General features: G+C 47.6%; 2 protein-coding genes across 9 annotated transcripts in view; both read right to left on the bottom strand.

The window, feature by feature from the left end:
• Window positions 1-9,522, bottom strand: part of LOC142575782 (transducin beta-like protein 2) — a 295,737-nt gene extending 286,215 nt beyond the window's left edge. The window contains exons 1-2 of one of the 7 annotated variants that reach the window (XM_075685421.1): window positions 9,441-9,522; window positions 571-762 (exon numbers count right to left, since the gene is read on the bottom strand). In XM_075685421.1, the coding sequence (XP_075541536.1) occupies window positions 571-762; window positions 9,441-9,507 (259 nt within the window). In that variant the 5' untranslated portion in view covers window positions 9,508-9,522. The other 6 variants (XM_075685419.1, XM_075685420.1, XM_075685423.1 and 3 more) reach the window with 6 other exon arrangements.
• A 3,184-nt stretch (window positions 9,523-12,706) lies between these two features.
• Mer (ezrin/radixin/moesin family protein merlin) overlaps window positions 12,707-21,794 on the bottom strand; it is a 52,265-nt gene continuing 43,177 nt past the window's right edge. For both annotated transcript variants that reach the window (XM_075685418.1, XM_075685416.1), the window contains exon 16: window positions 12,707-13,061. In XM_075685418.1, coding sequence (XP_075541533.1) covers window positions 13,011-13,061 — 51 coding nt within the window. In that variant the 3' untranslated portion in view covers window positions 12,707-13,010. The remainder of the gene's footprint in view (window positions 13,062-21,794) is intronic.

Here is a 21,794-nt window from a genome sequence, read left to right as displayed (position 1 = left end):
CTAGCAAGACTATGGATATTAATGTAATGCAAGCGTTCTCATGCCGCCCTAGCAATTCGTTACTCCTCGCTAACGTTTTTATCAACTCGCAGCATGAAAATATCCTGGTAGGACCGTGCAGCCAAACGTGAATCTACAAATGCTTCCTTTTCTTCCTAGTGAATTCAAGGAGATATGTACAGATGCCTTTAAACAACTGGGAGAAACCCGATTAAGACTAGCAATGATTTTATTCTACCACACAGTCAACTGCATCGTTCTCACTCTATACAGCCGCTCTCGGGTATCAGCCTACATGTAACCTCTACAAAAACTTCCGTCTGTCATTATTAATTTCAAGGCAAACAAATCTTTGCGACGGCACAGAATAGCTGGCCTCACGATGCATTTTTTACGGTCTAATCTCTTGCTTGCACGCCTAACGATCCGTGTCTCTATAACGAAGGCCAGAGCACGTACGTAAGCTTCTGCAGGCCTCGTCACGTAAACAATCTCGGTTTCCAGCACGAACGCGAAATGTGGGCAGAAAAAGAAAGAAATGCTGACGTCCTCGCCAGGTTTTCAACTTACCATCGGCCGATGTCGCCAGATACTTCCCGTTGGCGTTGAAGTCCAGGTCAAGTATGGAGCCGCTGTGTCCCTTTAAGGTCGTCATCAGCCACGGATGCAAGTACTGGGTCTTTATGTCACGTTTCTTCTCCTGCACTTTCTTCTTCTTGGGCACGGCTCGCACCTCCTTGTGCACCGTTTCCTTTTCCTTGGCTGCGTGGAAAGAACATCGCGGCTGTTGCAACTTCACTGCAACACAGCTCCGGAAGACGAAGAGGGGGTCTCGTCATCCATCGGTCAACTATACCCGGAATGTCAATCACAGGTTTTAAAAGCCTCCGCGAACAAGTGAAACTCATTAGTTCATCTCAAATGCGGCATGGCTCAGGTGGCACTAGTAAACAAGCGAAGCTACCAGCTAAACGCCAAGCGACGACATCCGCATCACACGACTTTTCACGTCATCCTAAGGCAGATGTAAAATAAAGAGACTGTACATTTCTGCCTTAATAAAACGGATAAAAGAAAATTCGAGAGAAAACCCGGAAAGAAGAGAACACATTCACAAGGTAACCGTAATGATAGTACAGTTTCGGGCTCCATGATTTATAAACGTTAATAACTAACGCGCTGACCATTTCATCGGTAGCGCAACAATTCCCGATAAGCCTTGGGATGAAAAGACTGCAGACTCCGACAACGAGTTCTACCCGATTGCTATTCAACACAAGAGATGCTCATTTAAACACCTATAATCACTTGCCTATATATAAGAGAATGCTCCTATCATCCCTACAAACAACAAGTACAAATTACAAGTCGGCGAAATTATAGCTTGCCTGTCACAGCTCCTAGGCCAGCAATCGCTATACAAGCAAGCGAAGCGTCCGCTAAGTACTGTCCGCGCGTTTGCAGCTTACATGCAAAGCAAGTGCGCTTGGTTTTGCATCAGCTGTGACCTAAATTTTGTTCTCAAGATACACAACAGGCAATGCGCGCATATAACGGCACAAAGTAAACGACACGCTGCAAACGCTATTTCCGGGGCAAATACAGATATAATACTCGACTGATATCCAAAAAGTTGCTCACACGCCCCGGCGACGGAAGCACCCGTATTCTACCGCGGACAGACGCAGCGTTACATGGCCCACAGAAACGCTTTCATCACAACGTCCTCGCCAACACTACCGTCACCAAAACACGTGCACGTCACTGAGAATCACATCCGCACGGACACTCGCACTCATGATTCCTGACCTGCGCGCAAACGTACCTCACACTGGTTCTGTAAAAATCGGACACGTGAACTAGTATATATACATCTGAGAGCATTAGTCACAGTAGACGCCGAAGCACGGGGGTTCCGCTGATTCTCCAGATGTGAACTTCAGCGTACACACAAATGTGCTTAGTCACACCGTCAGGCGGGACGGTTCTTGACATCTACCACCAGGAAATCGAAAAGCCCGGCTGACGTGTCCAACCGCATCTGCCGCGATTGTAGCTGAGGGTATCCATCAAACAAAAGCGACCTCCACGTAGGCAGGTGCCCTTATCTCTCTTTGTCAACAACGCTGCTTTTTTACTATTCTTATTTTTTTTCATCAAGGGTAGCTTTCAGGGCTGTATCTCATCCCAGGAAACTGACAAGGCGCTGAATAACCTCGCCACTTCGCGCGTCTGACACGACAGGCTATCGCGTTGTTACGATGCGCTGCACACAAAAGAAAACGGACGCGACCTCTTTGCGGGTTCAGCTGGTTTCACATCCGGAGCCGTTTAACAGCGAGAGCACGTGGTTACAGCAGAAAACCTTTCAAGGAAAGAGCAACAGCAGATGTATCAGCGGCCGGCGGCGAAACCAGAGCTCCAAAAGGGGCCTTCAGGTCACAGAAAGCAACACAAATGAAGGAGTGAGAGAGCAAGCCTCGAGAAAAGGACGTGAGAGGACATCCCTCAATTATTTCCTCCTTTACTTTTTTTTGTGCTTTCTTGCCTTCTCCAGACGAACTAAAGGAGCACGATCCCCACGCGCTGCTGGACTGACACTGACCTCAATCCACGCGCGGCCTTCCACACGCACTCACAATGAAACCGGGTTAGGTCAAATCGCGTAGCTGTAATCAAGTACGGTGCCTATCTAGCTAGCCCCAAAACCAGCGTGCAACAAAAGCAAGGAAGAGATTATTACTCTTTAAGCTCGGGATAAAGCGTGCCTTGCCTTTCGTCCAAAGCAGAGGATAGGGTGGCGATCCAGCGCGGTCGACGGTACGCAATTCGTCTGCCGCCCAAGAGCGAGCGTGCAGACGACAGAGCAAACAGCCGAGCGAGCCTCCTTGCCCACAAACTCGATGTGCGGGAAGAGGGGAGGCACTGCGCCAAGCGTCACCGCGCAAAGTTTCCTAATAAATCACGACGGTTGTTTCACTCGTGTGACGCATTCTCCTTCAAGGCGCGGGTAATACCGGGAGGGGGAGGGAGGCAGGCGAGCTGGCTTGCGGCACCGAGCAGTCGCCGCGGTCACTGCACGGAAATCCCGTCATCGTTTTCCTCCTTCGCGAAATGCGCCGCCTCCGCGATTCACCTTCAACGTCGACGGCAGAGGGTTCACAGGCGTTTGGGAGCAACTTCTTTTTCTTTTTTTATTCGCCGACAATGCAGCGCAGTCAAGAAACTCCTCGTTCATTGACGCTTCCAGGCAACTCCCGTCTTTTCTTATTTAGTCTGTCACTTACTTTTTCTTACTGCGCTTTCTCCCAACACACTCGCACGGTGAACGGCTCAGGACGCACCGACAAACCAACGTAAAAGAGAGACAAGCGGACTTGACCGGCCGAACCAACGGACCATAACGCCCGCAGAGTATCTGGAGTGCGGGCACACACAGACACACAAGCGTTGCTTTGGTGTTCACGAGCAAAAAATCACAGCGCTGTCTTTATTCGAGGCGCAAGAACTGAAGTAGTAGCGGCTAACTGCATTTCGGCGTAGCCGAATGCGACGAGCTTCGATCGGTGGCGCCGGGTGGAGGAAGCCGACGAAAAAAAAGGCGGGCGATCGAAACCAGCGTACCGATGTCTGTGGCAAACTGCAAAACACGCGCTCAACACCAGCCAAAGATCCACAAATTAGCTTCATCTTCTTCGTCGTCAAATTGCAACTATTTAAGAGAAAAAAATTCACAAGGGCGCTCGAGCATGTCGGCACTGCCTTTGTGTACGCACGCGGTTGGGCTGAGAGCCGGCACGCGAAGTGGGACATCTCTGCGAAGAACGAAATGAGCCGCAACGCTAACACAGACCAAGTAAGCAAGCGGCCGAACGGGTCGTCGAAATGCAAGCGCCGCGCGTAACTCAAGAACACGCAGCACCTCTACACGAGTCGGCAGCAAAGCACAGATGCGTCCTCGCACGCTGGTCGAGCGGCGTGCCAATGGGAAAGCCAACGCACATGATGCGCTACTCACTCGTTTCAGAAGGTTCCTTCTTGACATCGTCCTTCTTCTGGCCAGCCACAAGAATGACCAGAAGAATAAGAACGCCGATGACAGCAGAAAACACTATCACAGACGAATTGGCAGTAATAAACACTAGTTCGTCGGCCATGCTCCTGCTCCCATGTGCCACAGCACCGTAGTACACTAGCCGCTAGATGATGACACCGCTGCTACGCGCCAAAAGATACAACCTGCGATACAACAACCGGTGCGCTGGCCTTGTGCAGAGGACGCTCGCGTCGCGTCACACACAGTTGCCAGCACGCTGTTTCTGTTCCCGCCGCTTTGAGACTTCGTGCACCCAAGCTTACAATCGGTATGCGCGCTTCACGACATCGCGTTCTAAAATTCAATGCTAGAGCGCTGAGGCTATTGCACACAGATAACACAGACGTACACTGCTCAAAGTGTGGAAGAATATATAGCACGCGGTTTTATCGCGCCTGCTGAGAATGTCCACGTCGCGCAAGTGGCGTGACGCAAATCCCATCATTCATTGGTAAAACCCGCGCGCGTTGAATGCGTCGAACAGCTTGTCGAGTCGTCATCTGCGCTTTTTTATTATATATATATGAATTATTTGTGGTGTATTTCAGCTATGCAAAGAACAAGAAGGAACACTTACTATTTCTTCGTTTGCCGGCAAACTTTTGCATGACATTATTCTGCGCTATCCGACTCAGACTATACCATGTTTATCGTAATCAATGGTAACATTTGCCCTTCGACAGTGATTCCGCCTGCATATTTCCTCTGCTCGCCCCTGCGCACCCTGCTTTATTATCATATAGCTTTGGTTATGCGTCGCGATTATTTGTAAGAACATTCAGTACGGACGAAATGAAGAAATATTTTCTCGAACCCATTACAACATGGCTCAGATGATGGGCTCGTTTTTGTGGGGCTCGTTTTTGTGCTTGCCTTATCATAAAACAACCGTCCGCGTTTTAGCGGCATCAAAGACACGGCGCTAACAGTGCTCTTTGGTATCATAGTTATGTTATTTGTTATGATGCAGTAAATGATGTATAGTACACATTAGGTTAGACTGCATTTAATAGATAGATAGATAGATAGATAGATAGATAGATAGATAGATAGATAGATAGATAGATAGATAGATAGATAGATAGATAGATAGATAGATAGATAGATAGATAGATAGATAGATAGATAGATAGATAGATAGATAGATAGATAGATATGTTCGCATATGTGGCTAGAACCTTCAATGTAACGTGTTCTTTTTTTGCCAAAACCGTTTCGAGGGCAAATGTGAATGATCGGAAGATAGCTTGCACAAGTAGGGCTGTTTCTACCCCAAGCTTTGACCTATATGACATTACAGTCGCTTTAATATACAAGTGCTAGCGATGGATACATGAGATGAAGCTTTCTCAAGCGTCGGTGGTCCAAAATGGGCCTCGATGTTCTCGATTGCCTTAAAACCGCAATTTAGAACGACCGACACGTTTCAAACGAGCGCCGCAAAAGCATGCCTCCGTAGCAGTGGCCGCCTCGGTGTTTCGCGAAACTGACACAGTGGCGCTGACGGCTGCGCCGATCGCTACGCCGCCTGACCATTGAAGGTAGCCCATACCTCAGACGCACGAGATCATCCAAATGTCATTTTACTGGCTCCTGTCAGCCAACAGCGGTGTCGTCAGAATCAGGATTCACGAACTAGCTGGTAGCGTGGTTCTCATCGTCTTTGACTCACATGCTATGATATAATTAGGGCGCATCAGTTGATACAACTTGTGACTTAGTTCTCAACGAGGATCAGCAAATACTATTCAAAATAAATCGGATCCGTTTACAGCGACCTTGCTATACGAAGAAAGTCACGAAAGGCGACGACTTCTTTAAAATGAGAGAATGTCAATGACACAGCGTCTGAGGATAGTGCGTCATACGCACGTCAACGAGATTTCGCATTCGCCATCATGTACATTTTGCTTGCGATAGTTAACAGCACGTTCCAACTACGCTCTCTGTCCTTTAAATATTTCTCCCTGGTGTGCTTTTTCCGGACGAACAACTTGTCGGTGCTTGTTGGCAAACAACAGGAACGTGCAGCCCAAGCAGCACCAATGCTACAGTGAACTAGAAGGCCTTCTAGTCCACTGTAACTATGCAGTTCTAATGGGCTGTTGATCACAAACTTCTTAAAAGAAAAATTTCTCAAACCGGGTATATATCACGAAGCTGTGAAAAGAAACCCATACGAGTTCTTAGAGAAAGCTTCGTAGTAGACGAAAAATCTGCCCTCCGGCGACCAAACACGGGGCCCACCGGCTGCTCTACATCTCAATTCTATTCGCCGAACTGATTTACGATATACAGTGTCCGTGGCGCTTCCAAGTAACCGATTAATTAGCTCTCGAGCAACGACCTGCTAGCATGGCGAAAATCGTTGATTCAGGGTTCGATCACCAGACTTCAACTGCAAAGCTTTCATTCAGAGAAACTTTTCGAAGCTTAATTCGTACTACTAAAGCGCACTAGAAAGGGTTAGTGTGTTCATGGGTGGTCCACGCCTTGCCATGCATTGCCGTGAGACGGCAAGTGTGGAAAGGTTCGGCACTTCGATGTCAGCCCACGCGACAGCAGCGCCGCCGCCAACATCCATTGATCCATCGTCATTCCTGCTATTACGTTGTCAGTTGTGCATGTTGTACGCCGCTATCGCTTACGCCGATATTTGTGTTGTTCGTGATATATTTTAATTTTTATGTAGCTGAAACGACGCATTGTTCAAAATAAAGCTTGATTTTATCTGATGTATTCCAGTTTGAATTATACAAAACGGTTGTCACCGCAATTTAAAGAACTGACTGCTTCGAATTACTTAATTATTGAATTAATTTTTCATTATCCAACTTTGAGATAACTCAAGTAATGAAAACTTATGATTATTTATTAATAAAATAAAATAACCGTGCTCTTGGTCTGCACTGTTACTCATATTACCTAAATGATTGAGTAATTAGGTAAATAATCATATTGTAATGAATTACCTTTGCTATATTCAATAGATTGTTGACCCTGTGACTTTTAGAAAAGAAGTAGCCGGCCTCCCTACATAATATTCATGTATTCTGCGAGTGATACCTGCATACGAAGGAGTAGGTTTTCATTGATATATTTTTTCATGCGTGACACGTAATTTTAAGAATTGCAAGTGCATTTCCAAGTTCTCTAACCGATTCTGGGTCGGCCAGGACCGGTTAGATAACTTTTTGCGGGATTGTCAGACCATCATGTGGATCAAATGATTATCGCACATCAACGAAGTTCCAGATTGTTGTAAACCGCCTGTCATTTTATAACCTCGCAAAAAGCAGTCAGCTCGGGCAATGCAGAGCTTCAAGAAATGAGCGCTCTTCTTGAACATTGTGATGGCTCCACCCGAGAAACCAGAGTTAATGATTTGGACATTGTCGTCGATGCAGGGACGTCGAAGCAGGGAGGAAAACGCCGTAATGCCACAGAACACCTGCAATGCATCGAAATTGGCGCATGATGCTACAGCCCATTGTCTGGTGGCGCCATCTCGTGTCGTTCAGCATCAAGTACGGCAGCCGTGAGTCCTCTCTGAACACTTTGCTGAACACACTACTCTCTGGTGCATGTGTGCATAGAGTTTCATACAATAATTATTGTAGGAAACTCTATGCATGTGTGGATGATAGTTTTTTTCCATTTCATAAGACCTTCTTCCTCTTGTGGATTTCCGCAGAACTGATTTACATAAACGTAGCCTCTAAGATCGTGTCTTTGTGGTCTTGGAGGCTACGCTATAACAAGCTTTACGGACAACAAAATTATTACGGACAACATGCGTCCCGTAGCAGTTTCCGACAGCTCCGGTAAGAAACCTTGTCTCACGAGTAATATTAGCAACCATGAATAAGAATAAATCAGGAAGAAATAAACAGTGCATTTATGACAGGCGGCATCCAATATCACGCCGTCTGAAAGCTGAGTTGAATTGGATTCTGCGGTTTTACGTGCCAAAACCACGATTTTATAACGACAGAAAGCTGAGCTATAGTTGGTAAGGATTCATAATGAAAAAAAGCGGCGTTCGTGTTGGCCACTTCTTTACTCTTGTGTCCTGTCTGCATGCCTCACCTCGTTTTTGCATTGTGAACCACGATTTTATTATGAGGCACGCTTTAGTGGGGGAAAGCGGGGCACTCCGGAAAAATTTTGACCATCAAGTATCTTTAACCAATGTGTCCCCGTGCAAGGGTCACGGGGATTTTCGAATTACATTCCGATTCTCATGTCTGCAGGTTGTGTGCATGTCACACTTTACGAATTTTCTGACGCATTGAGCTTTGAGAAATTCAATTAGTCCAATAATGAACCTGCGCTAGGCGGAGGATCTACAAGAATCAGGATGTACGCTGTGCAAACGGTACCGCCACCTAGCGGCCGCGGCTGCTCAGACAGTCCTCAAGCAGCATCCGGGAAAGGGCTTTGTCTTTCAGTTTCCGCGTAACATATTTATGTTTTCTCGTATATTCGAATAACAATTCGAAGCTATCATAACATCATCATCGTCATGCGACCTTTTCGAAATGGCGTCATACTTGATACCTCCGGAGCGCGGTGGCTCCGGAGCGTCTGCTGTTCTCGAAGAGTTTTTTCATCAGCGGAAGCGATGAGGTGTGCAACAGACATGGACAGAGTGTATAGAGTCTTAGCATTTGACTCTTCAAAAGTCCGCGGCACAGTTCATTTCACTGCTTACTCCGTTCGACTCATGAAACTGTAAGCCAACTGAAGTGAAACTTGGCAATAAATAGTTGCAGCGAAGCAAGTGTTTTATTTCAGTTCAATAAAGAATTAGGCTTTCACCGTTCAGCTATAATAGACATGTGAAAACGTTTTTGTGGTTATCGACTTCGGTAACAGGGAAAGTTTGAAGTATCAGCTATTTGCAGCCTCGCGGAGGAACAGTAGCTGGCGGTTATGAGGGTGTGGGCGGGGCTTCGCTGGAGACTTGACTTGTGTCCGACTTTAGAAGAAGGACGATGTATGTTGCAGTCCCGCACACGTGCGTGCGCGCGTGACGTGTGGCGCACGTGCTTGCGCAACGTCGTCTAACGTCACTTGGAGTGGTGACGCTTGTCTAACGTCAGCACCAGCGCCGCTGTACAGCGACTTTCACAGGGTAAAATGGAGGATTTTTTTTTTGTTGTTGTTGTTAGATGAAGATGTTATAACTTGTGTGCTGTTTTTTTCTGCCACGGCTGTCTTATGACGGCGGGGTCGCACAATGCATGGGAGCGAATGTGCGCAACATGATGATGCATGCATGTGCTGCAGCGAAAACCCAGAGACAAGTCAGTGCATCCTAAAGAAATGCGAAGGTACTCACTCAGCGAGACCTGCAGAAAACGTCCACCTTCCACGAATACGCTGGCTGTCAAAGCGGATGGAAGCATTAACCGGTCAGCAGTCGAGATACGCAACAGACGTTTGGAGTACTCGTAGGAAAAGAAGCAGGGAAGGAATTGATAGGAATAGGGTTACAGGCATATGTAGGTAGAGACAGAGAGACATAGATGATAGTCAGTGTTACCCCAACGCAGGGCTGGCTACCCTGCGTTGGGGTAAGGGGTATGGGGTGTTAAAGATGACGCAGGCATAGGTAACTATGTATACAAGGTAGACATAGAGGTTTCAAGGAATTTAAGGAAGAGAAAGAAGATTTAGGAGGCACAGACAAAACGGCAGACTGATAAATATAGATTACTTGATTAGCTCAAGCAGGCTAGGCGGCTATTGTGGCGGACCAGTTTCGAAGGAGATACCAAAAAAATCATTATTATCGGTGGAAAAAAAAAGCACGGAAGATATTGATATAACCGGATCCGTTACAGGCTTAGGTAACTGTGCAAGGTATATTCAAAGATATTTAAGGAAGAGACAAAAAAGATTAGGATGTAAGCAAAAGGCTAGATTGATAAGCATGTACAGATTACTTGATAAGATCAAGCAGGCTAGGTGACTATTTGTACCCGCCCTGTTTCAAAGGTGATGCCAATAAATCATCATTATCTTCCCTGCGCGACAACTCGGTAATCCGTAAAGGGAAACAAGTTTACGGACAAGCAAGAACTCTCTATTGTCTCATTTTCTTCGCACCCCTAGTAGCCGGAGTTGGCAACGATGGAGCGATAAATCAGAAAGCCGTAGCTCCCTTTGACCGGTGGAACCACGCGGGCAGAAAGGGAAAGGTATCAGTGTACGCTACCCCAGAACAGATCCTTCTTCCTCTGCTGAGGTTGCCCTACTTGAGCCTCTGCATGCTGGAAGCTTACGGGCCATAGCGTCGTACTTCATGCGCGCGTTCAATATTTTCCATGGCAAACACGGGACAAGGTAATAGACTATTTGACAAAGCACTCTCCCCTCTCTCTCTCTCTCTCTCTCTCTCTTGTGTACTCGGTCGTCCTTATTTACACTGCCCGCATGGCCAACCCTAGATTCTTCTTTCCCGTATAATGATGTGCTGTTCTACTGCGACATGCCGGTTTCTCGGGTACGCGTATGCCTTGCACTTCGCGCAATAGGAGCGCCTTTTCTTTCACAGATTTTTACATTTTCCACGCTTTTAATATTTAAGCCCCATAGTGGGGCTCAAAACGTATACACAAATCTTTCCTCTGTAATTTAATGACCGAATTTACGCTCTTACATCCACGCGCACTCAAGAAAATCGTTTGTCTGGAAGTAAAGTGTTTAGCTTGCCATATCAGACCTTTTCGAGACACAGCTAGACATAAGTGCAGCATAATCTCGGTAAAACGGTATTGCCGCTTAAATGGAACGACAGCCGCTAAACTCGTTGGTTCTGTACTTAGGTAATGAAAAAAAAAAGGAACTTTCGTTAACGGGAACCAAAATTTTCGTAACTCTTTAAACGGAGCTGTAAAGCATTTTCTTCAGAAAGTGGATCTTAAATATGCTTTCTTTTGCAACATTTGTTTTCTGTTGAAAAGCTATCATTAAAAAGCTGTGGCTACGACTGAAGCAGGCAAAATTTTGGATATCTTTAATGCATAGCGTGTACAGACGCAGATGTCTTCGCGGTGACCGTCGCTCGCTCCCATAGGCGACAAAAAGTAGGAACAGCGAAATTTCGGACGCCTTATTACATTCAATAATTTGTACTCTCCCTGCGCGAGTGCGCATTATTCTGCCACTTACGCACGAGTACCAGTTATGTTACTGTTTCGATGCGACGCGGGCACCTCTTCAAAACCGAAACTAGCGAAACACCCGGACAACTTTTTTTGTGGCGATGAAGAGTAAACTACGGGAGCGGAGCTATTGCACGTGTGTTACTGCGCCAAGTGGTCCGGCAGACTTTGTAAGCGCTTTCAGTAGAGCTTCCTACAATTGCTAGAGGGAACTCTGGCGCTGCGATCGTATACCGTCACCATGGGAATGACCCACCGTGGTTGCTTAGTAGTTATGGTGTTGGGCACGAGGTCGCGGTATCGAACCCCCGCCACGGCAGTCACACTTCGATGGAGGCGAAAAGACATCCGTGCACTTTAATTTTGGTGCACGTTAAACCCCAGGTGCTCCACATTATTGAAGAGTTTTTGGTTAGGGGACGCAAGCGGCTTGTATAAGCAAAAACTAGGGGCGACAATACTGCGCATGCGCAGACGGGTCTGCGCATGCGCAGTACCGTGGCCCCTAGCTCTTGCGTACGCAAGACGCTTGCGTCCCCTAATCTAAAGCTCTCTATTCCGGAGTCGCCCACTAGGGCGTGCCTCATAATGAGATCGTGGTTTTGGCACGTAAAACGCCGTAATTTATTATTGCCGTGGGAATGAACGAGACGGTCATTTCAGGAAAAGCAATGGATTGTCTGATCTTCGTGCTTGGCGTTTCAGACGCTCTTGTGGCTTCGTTTCTTAGGCTTTATCTGGGCCTAAATCGCCATAAATTTCGAAGCAATGCGTACTTTTTTTTTAATAGAGAGAGTAATAAGACTCGTTCGGCAAGCAGGAAAAAGCGTTGCTAACTGCAGTGATTTCGCTTGTCTGTGCGTCCGTGGCGTTATTGTTTCAATTTGGGCTTTCGTGCTGGAGGTCCCGTGTTCTAATTCTGCCGGCAGACAATTTTCGCAAACGTTTATGCAATTGTTTATAACCCAGTACCTCGTTAAGAATGACCACTTTGCCAAGTCACAAAGCCGTTTAAAGCCAGAACGCTGAAGTTTAGGCGAATCTGTGTACTACCAATCAATGTCATGCTGGCCGAACTGCCCCGATTCCCAACACGGGAACTTTTCGAGCTGCGAGTCAACGGCACTGCATGCAGCAGAGATTTAGATTAGGGGGACGCAAGCGTTCGGGTCCCCTAATCTACTATTCTCTAGTGGGTCGCGATTGTAGAATACGTGCCACGGGAGTACCTCGTTCAAAACACACTGTGGGGCGGAAACAAAAACAAAATGCGCATTTTTGTGCGTGCGTACAACTTACGGCTGCGCGGATCCGGAAGACACGGGCCGGAGAGAACGCTGCGGCTGTGACGAGTGTTCCACGTTCTGTTCCAGACCTGGAAACCTAGTTCGCTTTTGCTTCTAGCGAGTCCGATAAGAAATAAAAACTGCGCAGGGTATAAAAGCAGGGCAGCGATAATTTTATTTACAAAATTTACAGGACAAGAAAAAAATATAAAAGTTGCACACGTGGACGAGACGACAATAGAAACAGGGTATTAAAAGAAAATGGGCCGGTGCAGCCAGCTGCACGGTTTCTTGTTTTTTTTTTTATCTCGTCAAATCAGGACGGCATATTTCTGTTTCTTTAGCTTGTTCTTTAAAGGCACAATGGTTGGAAACAATGCGCGTAAAGAGCGCGTACGCCCCGCACATAGACACACACAGACGCACCGCTTCCAGCCAAGAAGTATTAAGTAGTTATCATAACTCCTCGAAGAAGGCCACCCTTGCTTTCGTCGAACCCGACTTCGTCTGCAAAAAGAAAAAAAGAAACAAGAAAAAGTAATGTTAACATTTCGCTACAAGTGACATTAGCAACTGCAACCAGCCCATTCAAATATCTTGGTCCCATGTAACGACATAATGCCGCCAGACACCGCGAGATATTCCGCTAATTTGGACCATTACAGGCCATCGCGCAGTGCTTTTAGGGACCATCTCGCAAACAACATAGGTATGCAGACGCAATGATGTCAGCAGCCTTCATTTTAAGACGGAAGCCTTTGGTGGCTCATGAGTGTCCGGGCGCTGTCCGTGGTGGACGCAGGAAAGCGATGATCACCGGCGAGGGGAACAAGGAGAGGAGGCGCCATGCCAGTAGCGCTGTGCGAGTGGGCGCGTGGGAGAGCGCTGACATGCGCGTGGGGGTGCGCGCACATCGGCGCCAAACCTTGCAGCCACATGGCTGTGATTGTATCCCATGCTCGCGGACACGGCGGCGTCCGTTCGCAGTACAGTGCAGACAACAGCAACAGAGGCAGCCATAGTTAGGCTTTCGCCTATCGCAATTTAGCTCAGCAATGTGCCCGTAGATATTTTCTTCTTCTGAACAGTTCTATTAAAGAAAAAACAAGCACAGGAGATTACATGCGTTACCGGCGAGTCACAAAAATGCCGTTTGAAACGGTTACCGACAGGACGCGGGTGCCTGTGTACTTTGCGTGCCTCCTGCGTCTCCGTCGGTTCCCGCGCTGTAACCTTCCACTAGTTCAATGGTTATAACGTTCTGCTGGCGAGCGCGCGGACGCGGGTTCAACTCCCGGCCGTGGCTGTCGCAATTCTAACGGACGTAAAACGTAAGAATACTCGCGCATAACGAGCGTTGAGTGTACACATTCAGGACGCAAGGCGTCCTTAGCTATTCCAGAGCCCACTAAACAATATGCCGTCTTTCACTTAGACAACGTGTTTCATCAGTACGGTCACCGAAAAAAAACATTATAATCAAATTATGGGGTTTTACGCGCCAAAACTACGATCTGATTATGAGGCGCGGGGGACTGCGGAATATTTTGGACCACCTGGGGTTCTTTTTAACGCGCACCTAAATCTAAGTAGACGGGTTTTTTCGCATAGTCACCGAAGTAGAACTGAAAGGCAGATCGGAAAGGCGTGCGAAGATCGCCCTTCCGTTTATGCTCACATCCTGGAACGTGCCCATTTCTCGCCGAGGACGCCGGGGCCAACAATTAGACAAACGCCCATCCATTCATTTCACACCGCATCATTCAGCGATGATGATGATCTGCCTCAAACGAGGCACGTACACACAATGGGTGAGGCGTCAGGTATCGAGTTGTGGGAGGAAATGCCGTAAAAGTGAATGATAAATACCTTATGCAAGAGGCAGAGAGAAAGACGATACAAAGTAATGGTGGGTAATTCAGTAGTCGGTCAAGATGACGAGACAAATAAATTAAACACACAATTAATTTAGATGAGCTATATTTTTTTTAAAGATCTTTCTGTCTTCCCTTATCCCTTCCCCAGTGCAGGGTCGCAAACTGGATATTTATCTTCCGGTTAAACTCCCTGGCTTTCTCATCTCTTTTCTCTCTCTGTCTCCCTCTCTCTCCATGCGCTATGTAGACAAAACTAGAGGCAGAGAAATACCATGGGGGAAAACAAATCGAAAGGCTGCAGCCGTTTGCCCAGGTTAAAGGACCGGCAAAATGCCGGGTCTGTTGAATGGATGCGTAAAACACACGAGCACTATACGAGTGCTCGCTCAGAAAAGAACCGCGGTTAAATCTTTATGCACTAGCTCATCGACTTCATCGTTTTTTGACAAGAAAACTAAGCGGATTGTCTCGTCTTCTGTGCGCATTTCTTACGCACTGATTATGTTTATGTTGCATTTTAAGCCGTAAAGAGACACACGCACCGGCAACAACACCGTGACCGGCAGTCGGCATAAAACGCAAGACAACGCCAAGCGATGACGTTATAAAGACCAGTCCAGCAATCGCTCAGATATGTTTATAACCAGCACTTGACGATCGGAAAGGTGGCCACGAGAAACGGTCCCATCGCGAACATCCATTTTAACCACGGTGCAATGGTAGACCTAGAATGAGAATCCTCACAAATCCGCCGCCTCTCTGGCCGCCAGAACAGGTGGCGACACCTGGAGGGAGAGCTCTTCAACAATACACGATAGTGCCGTTGCCGCAGCGCCCTACGCTTACCCGCCTACTCTGGTGCCCGGGAAATGCGGGGGTACAAAGGAGGTAACGGAACGCGTTAGCCCGAGGGTGCACCAATCGAGCGACGGCGTCCCGCTGTAACCCCAACCACTCGCACTATCCCTCTCAAAATCCCATCAATTTAAATGCAAAAGACATCGTTGCTCATCAGCTCGGAGTCCGAAGAAAATACCCGCCGCCTCACCCACAACGTAGCGGGGAAGAGGCCACCGATTGGCGCGAAATACAGACTGGGGTATTTTCCCATCTAAGACTGCTAAACGCCATGTATCCCACTCGCTGTAGGGTGGCAAACCCACCCTATAATACATGTATCGGGGGGGGGGGTGCACCAAGAGCCCTCATAGGCGAAATAGCAATGACACAATGGAGCAGTGGGAGGTACAGCTCGCCCGTTCCAACTTGGCAGGATAAAAGTCTTTAATTAGCCAGGTCAGGCAAGCGGCAGAGGCCAGTGGAGTCCTGGACTGGGGGCTCCGACCAACCCCTCCTTAAAATATTTTTCTGCAAAATGAATTATATATATATATATATATTGCCGATGAAAAAGACGCGTTTCCCATCAAGGCAATCGCACATGTAAACATCGCCTATTCAGGGAGATATATAATTAAGTTTCGATGCAAATTTGAGTAAATTCTGAAACAGCCCCGACAGTTGGTTACCCCATTGGGCGCTGTAATATGAAGGCACTCTGGAACCGACCCCTTTACAAAGAAAGATGCGCTTCTAGAAACAGTTGCCAACTGAGTCCGTTAATAATTGCAATTGCCAACAGCCCATGAACAGCAGCAGTGTAGCAAAACTCTTTGCAAATGTGGTCCCCACACAAAATGACATGTTGGGTCGAGCGCTATAGTTGGACGTCACAATTGACACCCCGGCTACGCGCTACACCACGGTCGAAAACAACAGCAGGTCCTGCACTAACGAAACGGCCAGCAGAATAGAAGACGAAACCTGCCTGTCCTCTTTCCGTCCGCTTTTCGTCGGAGACATGCCAACAAGCGAGAACATCGAAATGTGTAAATGTGAAAAAGAGAGAATGTGAATAAATGTGAAAAAAAAAAAAAACCGAAGGGGAGAGATCCACAGAGCCAGGGTCGTTACAGGCATAGGTAACTGTACAATACAGGGACAAATGTTTTAAGCAGAAGAGAGATCAAGGAGAGATAGACTAGACTGCAATAGCTGTAGTAAAATATGGCAGGCTCGAGCAGGTTCGGTGACTATTTGCCGCCGCACCGTTTCAAAGGGGATGGCAATAGAGGTCGTCGTCACCAGCAGGGAGATTTCATACGCACGCCCAAAGCGTAAGCGACATAGTCACGTGTACCAAGACTATTTAACAGTAAGGGAATTTACTTCAGAGTGGGCAAGAGAATGGCTGCCCAGATAGAGACTGCTTTGGCCCTGACGGAGGCGCAGGAGCAAACGCTGCACTGGCGCTAGATTTCCCGAAAGACAAGCTCTTAGCCCTTCAACCCCCGGTGAAAGTAGCTAAGATGAACGGCGAATAATTGGATTTATGAATAGTAAATACGCCTAACAACACTGTGATCAGCACTAGCACACGGGAAAGTTATGAAACGCTTTCCGCTCCAATTTTCTGTTGGATGCGGCTAAACAGCGAAGCAGCAGCGGAGCTATGGATGAAAGGATAGATGGACGTTATGAGCTTCCCCTTCGAAACGGGGTGGTGGCTGACGCTGCTAAGCTCGTTATATTCGACCCTTTTGACGCGTTTATTATGGATTCGTGATTCGAGCTAGAAAACCCACCAAACCTGAAATGAATTTGCTGCCCTAAAGAATAACGCCTTCTTTCTTGGGTGTGCTTCCTCTCTTTGCAGGAAACGCAACGTTCTGCCCTCGGAGAGCACCTTTACTGCGAGTGAGGTAGAGAGAGAAAGATGGAGAGAGAGAGAGAAATATGGAGTTGCCGTCCGCTCATTGTGACATACGGAGCTAACAAAATAGAGACACCGGACAAGAGGGGGCAAGATCAGGATGACGCGGGGGTTTTCCTGCGCCAGCTTCTGAAGTCAAGGCGCAAGCAGACGTCGAGGTTCTCTACAGCCACTGCAACTTCGACAGCGCATGCAGTGCGGCAATCCACGAAAATCGACGGCCAGACGCAAAAGGGGATCCGCAACGTAAGCGAAGGGAGCGGGCTAATTTTAGCGCGTCCGCGTTAGTCAAACTGATTGTTATTCAGAGCGTACCGCTGTCTCAAGGAGCGGTGCCGAGAAAAGCGCGTGCTTCTCGATTTAATCTTACGAAGTCGGCGAACCGAATCGTCAAATGTGGGTCCACTCTCGCGTGGAAGTACAGCCAAAAAAACAGTAAAGGATAGTCGGTCGGCAACGAGAGGCAAGCCTTCTGCTACTTCTTCTGACTGCGATAGGCGCGTCGCCACGTTGCCTAACGCTTGCACCACGCCGTACGGCCTCACATACGAACGGATACACGAGTGAACTTGTATGTTTTTTTAAAGGTACAACAGCATGACCAGATCGTAGACGAAGTCCGCAGGACAGCCGTCACGTGGCTCAGTGACACTACATGGCACTAGTGTTCCTGTATATGCTCCTCTGTATATGCTCCCGCAGGGAGCAGAGTTGCGCATACCTTTTCCGGCGCCGCTCGCACCGCTATTGGCCGAGCGCGAAAAATGACGTCAAATGATCCGCGCCGCTGCGAAGCCAACTTTACGGGCGCATCGCCAACTCATGCGAATTTGTCGTTTCCGTCAGTGCCATCGCCATTGCAATCAGCGGACCGTCGATCGTGCGTTGAGAGGAGCAGCTGCGGGTTTCAGGTACGGTATTCGACGATGTGAAGTCAAGGACCTTGGTGAAGTGATACGAAACACATCGTACTGGCACTTGTATTCCAGTATGACGGGGTGCGACGCACCACACTGCACAAACCGCACGGAAGTCAGCCATAGGAGTAAATGCTTCAGCCAAGCAAACTAGCTGGAGACACACTGATACTATAGTGAGAGCGTTGTTGCTAACAAGTCTGGGCTTCTTGAGTTTGAATGCACCCTTCAGAGTTTAAAATTGAAATGAATAATATGTACCTCTCTCGTCAACCGCAATTTCTGAAGAGCTAGGACATCGTTGCAGAAAGCACACAAGGGAACAAGGATAAAACGGGTGCTAAGTTGGCATATGCATATTTAGCTCTCGAGCTGTGGTAATTGTAATATATTCCTTCTCCGTGTGAAGTTTTGAGAACAGTAAAATTGATTCTAGTCAATTTATTGTCTTGAAGTGCACAGGCTTATTTATTTTGTTAACTAATTGCTGCCATAGAAGCTAAGCCGCAATTGTATGTGTGCTAGCTTGTGAGCATCATGTATCGGCCAGTGGAACAAAAACTTGTCGTTCGTTTAAACACGCTAGAAATCTACGTTGTGCTTTGGTGAATGCTGTTTCCTGTGCGGGAGTGGAGTGAATGCACTGTTCAATTAGGTAAAATTTCCTTGCCTCTGATGCGATAGGTCACAAAGCTTTGTAACCTGGCTTTTTGGCCAAAAGCTGCTTCAGTGATTTCATTGATTTGATACAGTGTCTTCAACTACTGGCTTTTTTCCGAGTGGTAAGAGATCAAGAAAAATGTGTTGTCAGATTACAGTCTGCACTGTGTGAATAATTACTCTGCAAGTTTGCCATCTTGATGTGATTAGTGCAATAAAAATAACCTACTCTTAATAGCTTGTTGCCTTTCCAGTTTCTTTGAATTCTGCCCCCAAGGTTCTAAGAACCAGCACACTTGGCCTGCTGCCAGCAGCCGTTCATGCATTCCCTTGTATGAAATAAATTTGATCTAGAAGCTCTTGCATCTTGAATCTTTTTCTACTTGCAGATTTGCTGCTACTATATAGCTGATTAGTCTGCGGTATGAATGAATCGTAAAAGCAATTGGCTTTGCTTAAAATGTGCGTATGTGAACATTTGAAATGCACTTAAATCTGTGTCTGCACCGCATGTATCGAAAACTTGCAGCTGTTGTGAACGATGGTTAGTGATAAATGACGCTCTGTTAACGGTCACTGACATAACTGCAGGCACGATAGCTCTCTTGGCGACGGTCATTAATCGGCTGGTTTCGGCAGCCAAAATGCGCTAAGTGTCCACCTTACGTGTGTGAAGCTTTAAACACACTTTAAAACATTTCTTGCTTTCTGACAGTGATAAGACAACTTCATATGCATGCTGAAAATTATTGCACCGCGTTTTGTGGCAACGTACTGCGCGTTTGCGAGCGAACTTTGGAGCTGTTCGAGCCATGGGAGTATTTTATTTTGGGGAATGGAAGGCGGTCCTACCCCCTATTTGTACGTTCATGTGTGTGTTTGTATATGCGTGTTTACATAGGTACATACAAAGTTTCGGTTGGTTGGAAGCCCACCCCCTACGACTGCACGAATGACTCGTTCGAGCGTAGCCTGTATTAAGAAGTGCCCTTTGCTAAGCGCCTGCGAACAATTGGCGCTTGTAGCTCGCGACCACTAGAGAAAAAGGCGGAACACCGCGCGGCATTTGGCTCCTGCGCGCACGAGGAGTGGCTTCGCTGCAGAGCTGGATCACGACGGCGGACCTATGCGCAACTCTGCTCCCTGCGGGAGCATATACAGGAACACTACATGGCACCGCCAGACAGCGCCGCGAGCGGCCTGTGAGCGAAGCCCCTATGCACGACGCGATTCGGCGACGCAAGACGGACCTACGTAACTATACCGGAGGACCCATCTCGTCCCAAGCGCCCCGCATTCTCACCGGCACACACCCCTCCCGTCGCTGCCGCGTCCACCTGACCTGGGCCCCGAGCGACGCCGGTACTACCGTAAACGAGCTCCTCTTCGAGCCGGCAGTTTTCCGGGCGGCCTCACCACCCGCAAGCTCCCGATCGCGGGGCCGTAGCCTCCTGGCGCAGCCACGCGCGCGAGCGTACGATCACCTACGGCGAGATCCTCGCGCACTACCGTAAACCCCGACTCCAATACCCACCCCTTTCCGACAAGTCTCTCAACAAGCATCAATAGACCACGTGGCGGCTATTACAGACACGCACCTATCCTACACCGTCACTTTGTCGTCACATTTACCACATGCCTTCACACCGAGCTGCAAAACATGACACGCGCAGATCTCGGCCAGATTATCTGGGCATGCCCCACAGCACCACACGCCGTCAAACACAGCACCAATCCTACATTCAGAATCACCATGCCTGAGCAGTGCGAGGCCATGTTGCTCAGTGAATGCCTGGATGATCAAATTTGCGTAGTCCGGATGGCTGACGCCACCTGAGGAAGGGAGGCTCCGGTGGAGCTGGTCTCTCGGCCCCCCGCCTCCCTTGACCCCAGCAATAACTTTGAACAAAGTTTTCTCTCTCTCTCTCTCTCGGTGATGCATGAGCCGCACCACGCTTGCACTGTGGACTGAATCGGAGATTCGGAGTGCTATTCTGGACAGTGTCAAATTTTGCTATTTTGTCTGCTTCGATGGGTCCAGAGTGCTACTATGACCTCACCGATTGGATAAAAAAAAATGCTGTCATTAGAGAATTTGATGCCATATTTGATGTTGGTCGTGTGGCTCTACTATGTAGTGCCCAATGTATCACATATGCTTTGCTCAATTTGATAACTGAAAAAGATGATTTATGCATGGGAAGCTCAATGTACAACCCATAGTAGCGTTTCTGACATGCCAGAGTGAGTCTATAGCTGTGGATAGTTCAGCATACCAACTTTGTACAAATGTGCTCTCAGTGGCCAGGAATAAAGGTGCACAAGCCGTTCTAATTTGCTTTGATGTGGAAACTGTATCTGGGCATTATAGAACTAATGTATTAAGTCAATCATTCCAATCCCTAGACCTCTTCACTGCTTGCATTGCGAATGGAGGAAACAAACTAATTAATTGCCCTGCCATTTATGTGTCACATGTCTCTTTACAACCAATATGGAAGCACACAAAAAGTTGTAAATGGCGATCAGCTTGCAATAGAAACAATGCTTATTTTGCACATGATCCACGCTCCCTCCTAATTATGCTTGAATCATTCAGTACCTCTCTCACCATCCCAAATTTGCACATTGCCAAAAACACAGGCTGGCCATGACGAAAGTGTTGCACACTAATAATGCAACTGCATCTGATTAGAAGCACAGTAACAGCTGGCCAGACAGACACAACAATAATATAACAATAACCACAAAAGCATGTACACACACTATAGCACCAAGGAGCTAGCATCAGACAGCAGGTGTGAGAGGAAATGGGGACATATCAACCACAAGAAATGTGAGAGAAAGGGAGAGAGAAAGAGATCAGCTGCTGCTCGCAAAACAGGTGCATGCAGTATACGAGTGATCTCTAGCAACAGTAGAAGTACACAGCTGTGTGTGCAGCAAACATTGGCGGACTCAAATCACATTCTTGCTGTCTCGCAGTGCTAATCGGGCTACAGAGCAAAGACAA

Source organism: Dermacentor variabilis, chromosome 3 (genome assembly GCF_050947875.1).
Source record: "Dermacentor variabilis isolate Ectoservices chromosome 3, ASM5094787v1, whole genome shotgun sequence".
In the NCBI taxonomy this organism is placed as follows: Eukaryota; Metazoa; Arthropoda; class Arachnida; order Ixodida; family Ixodidae; genus Dermacentor; species Dermacentor variabilis.
Note: the sequence above shows the minus strand (reverse complement) of the source record. Positions and strands in the feature narration are given on the sequence as shown.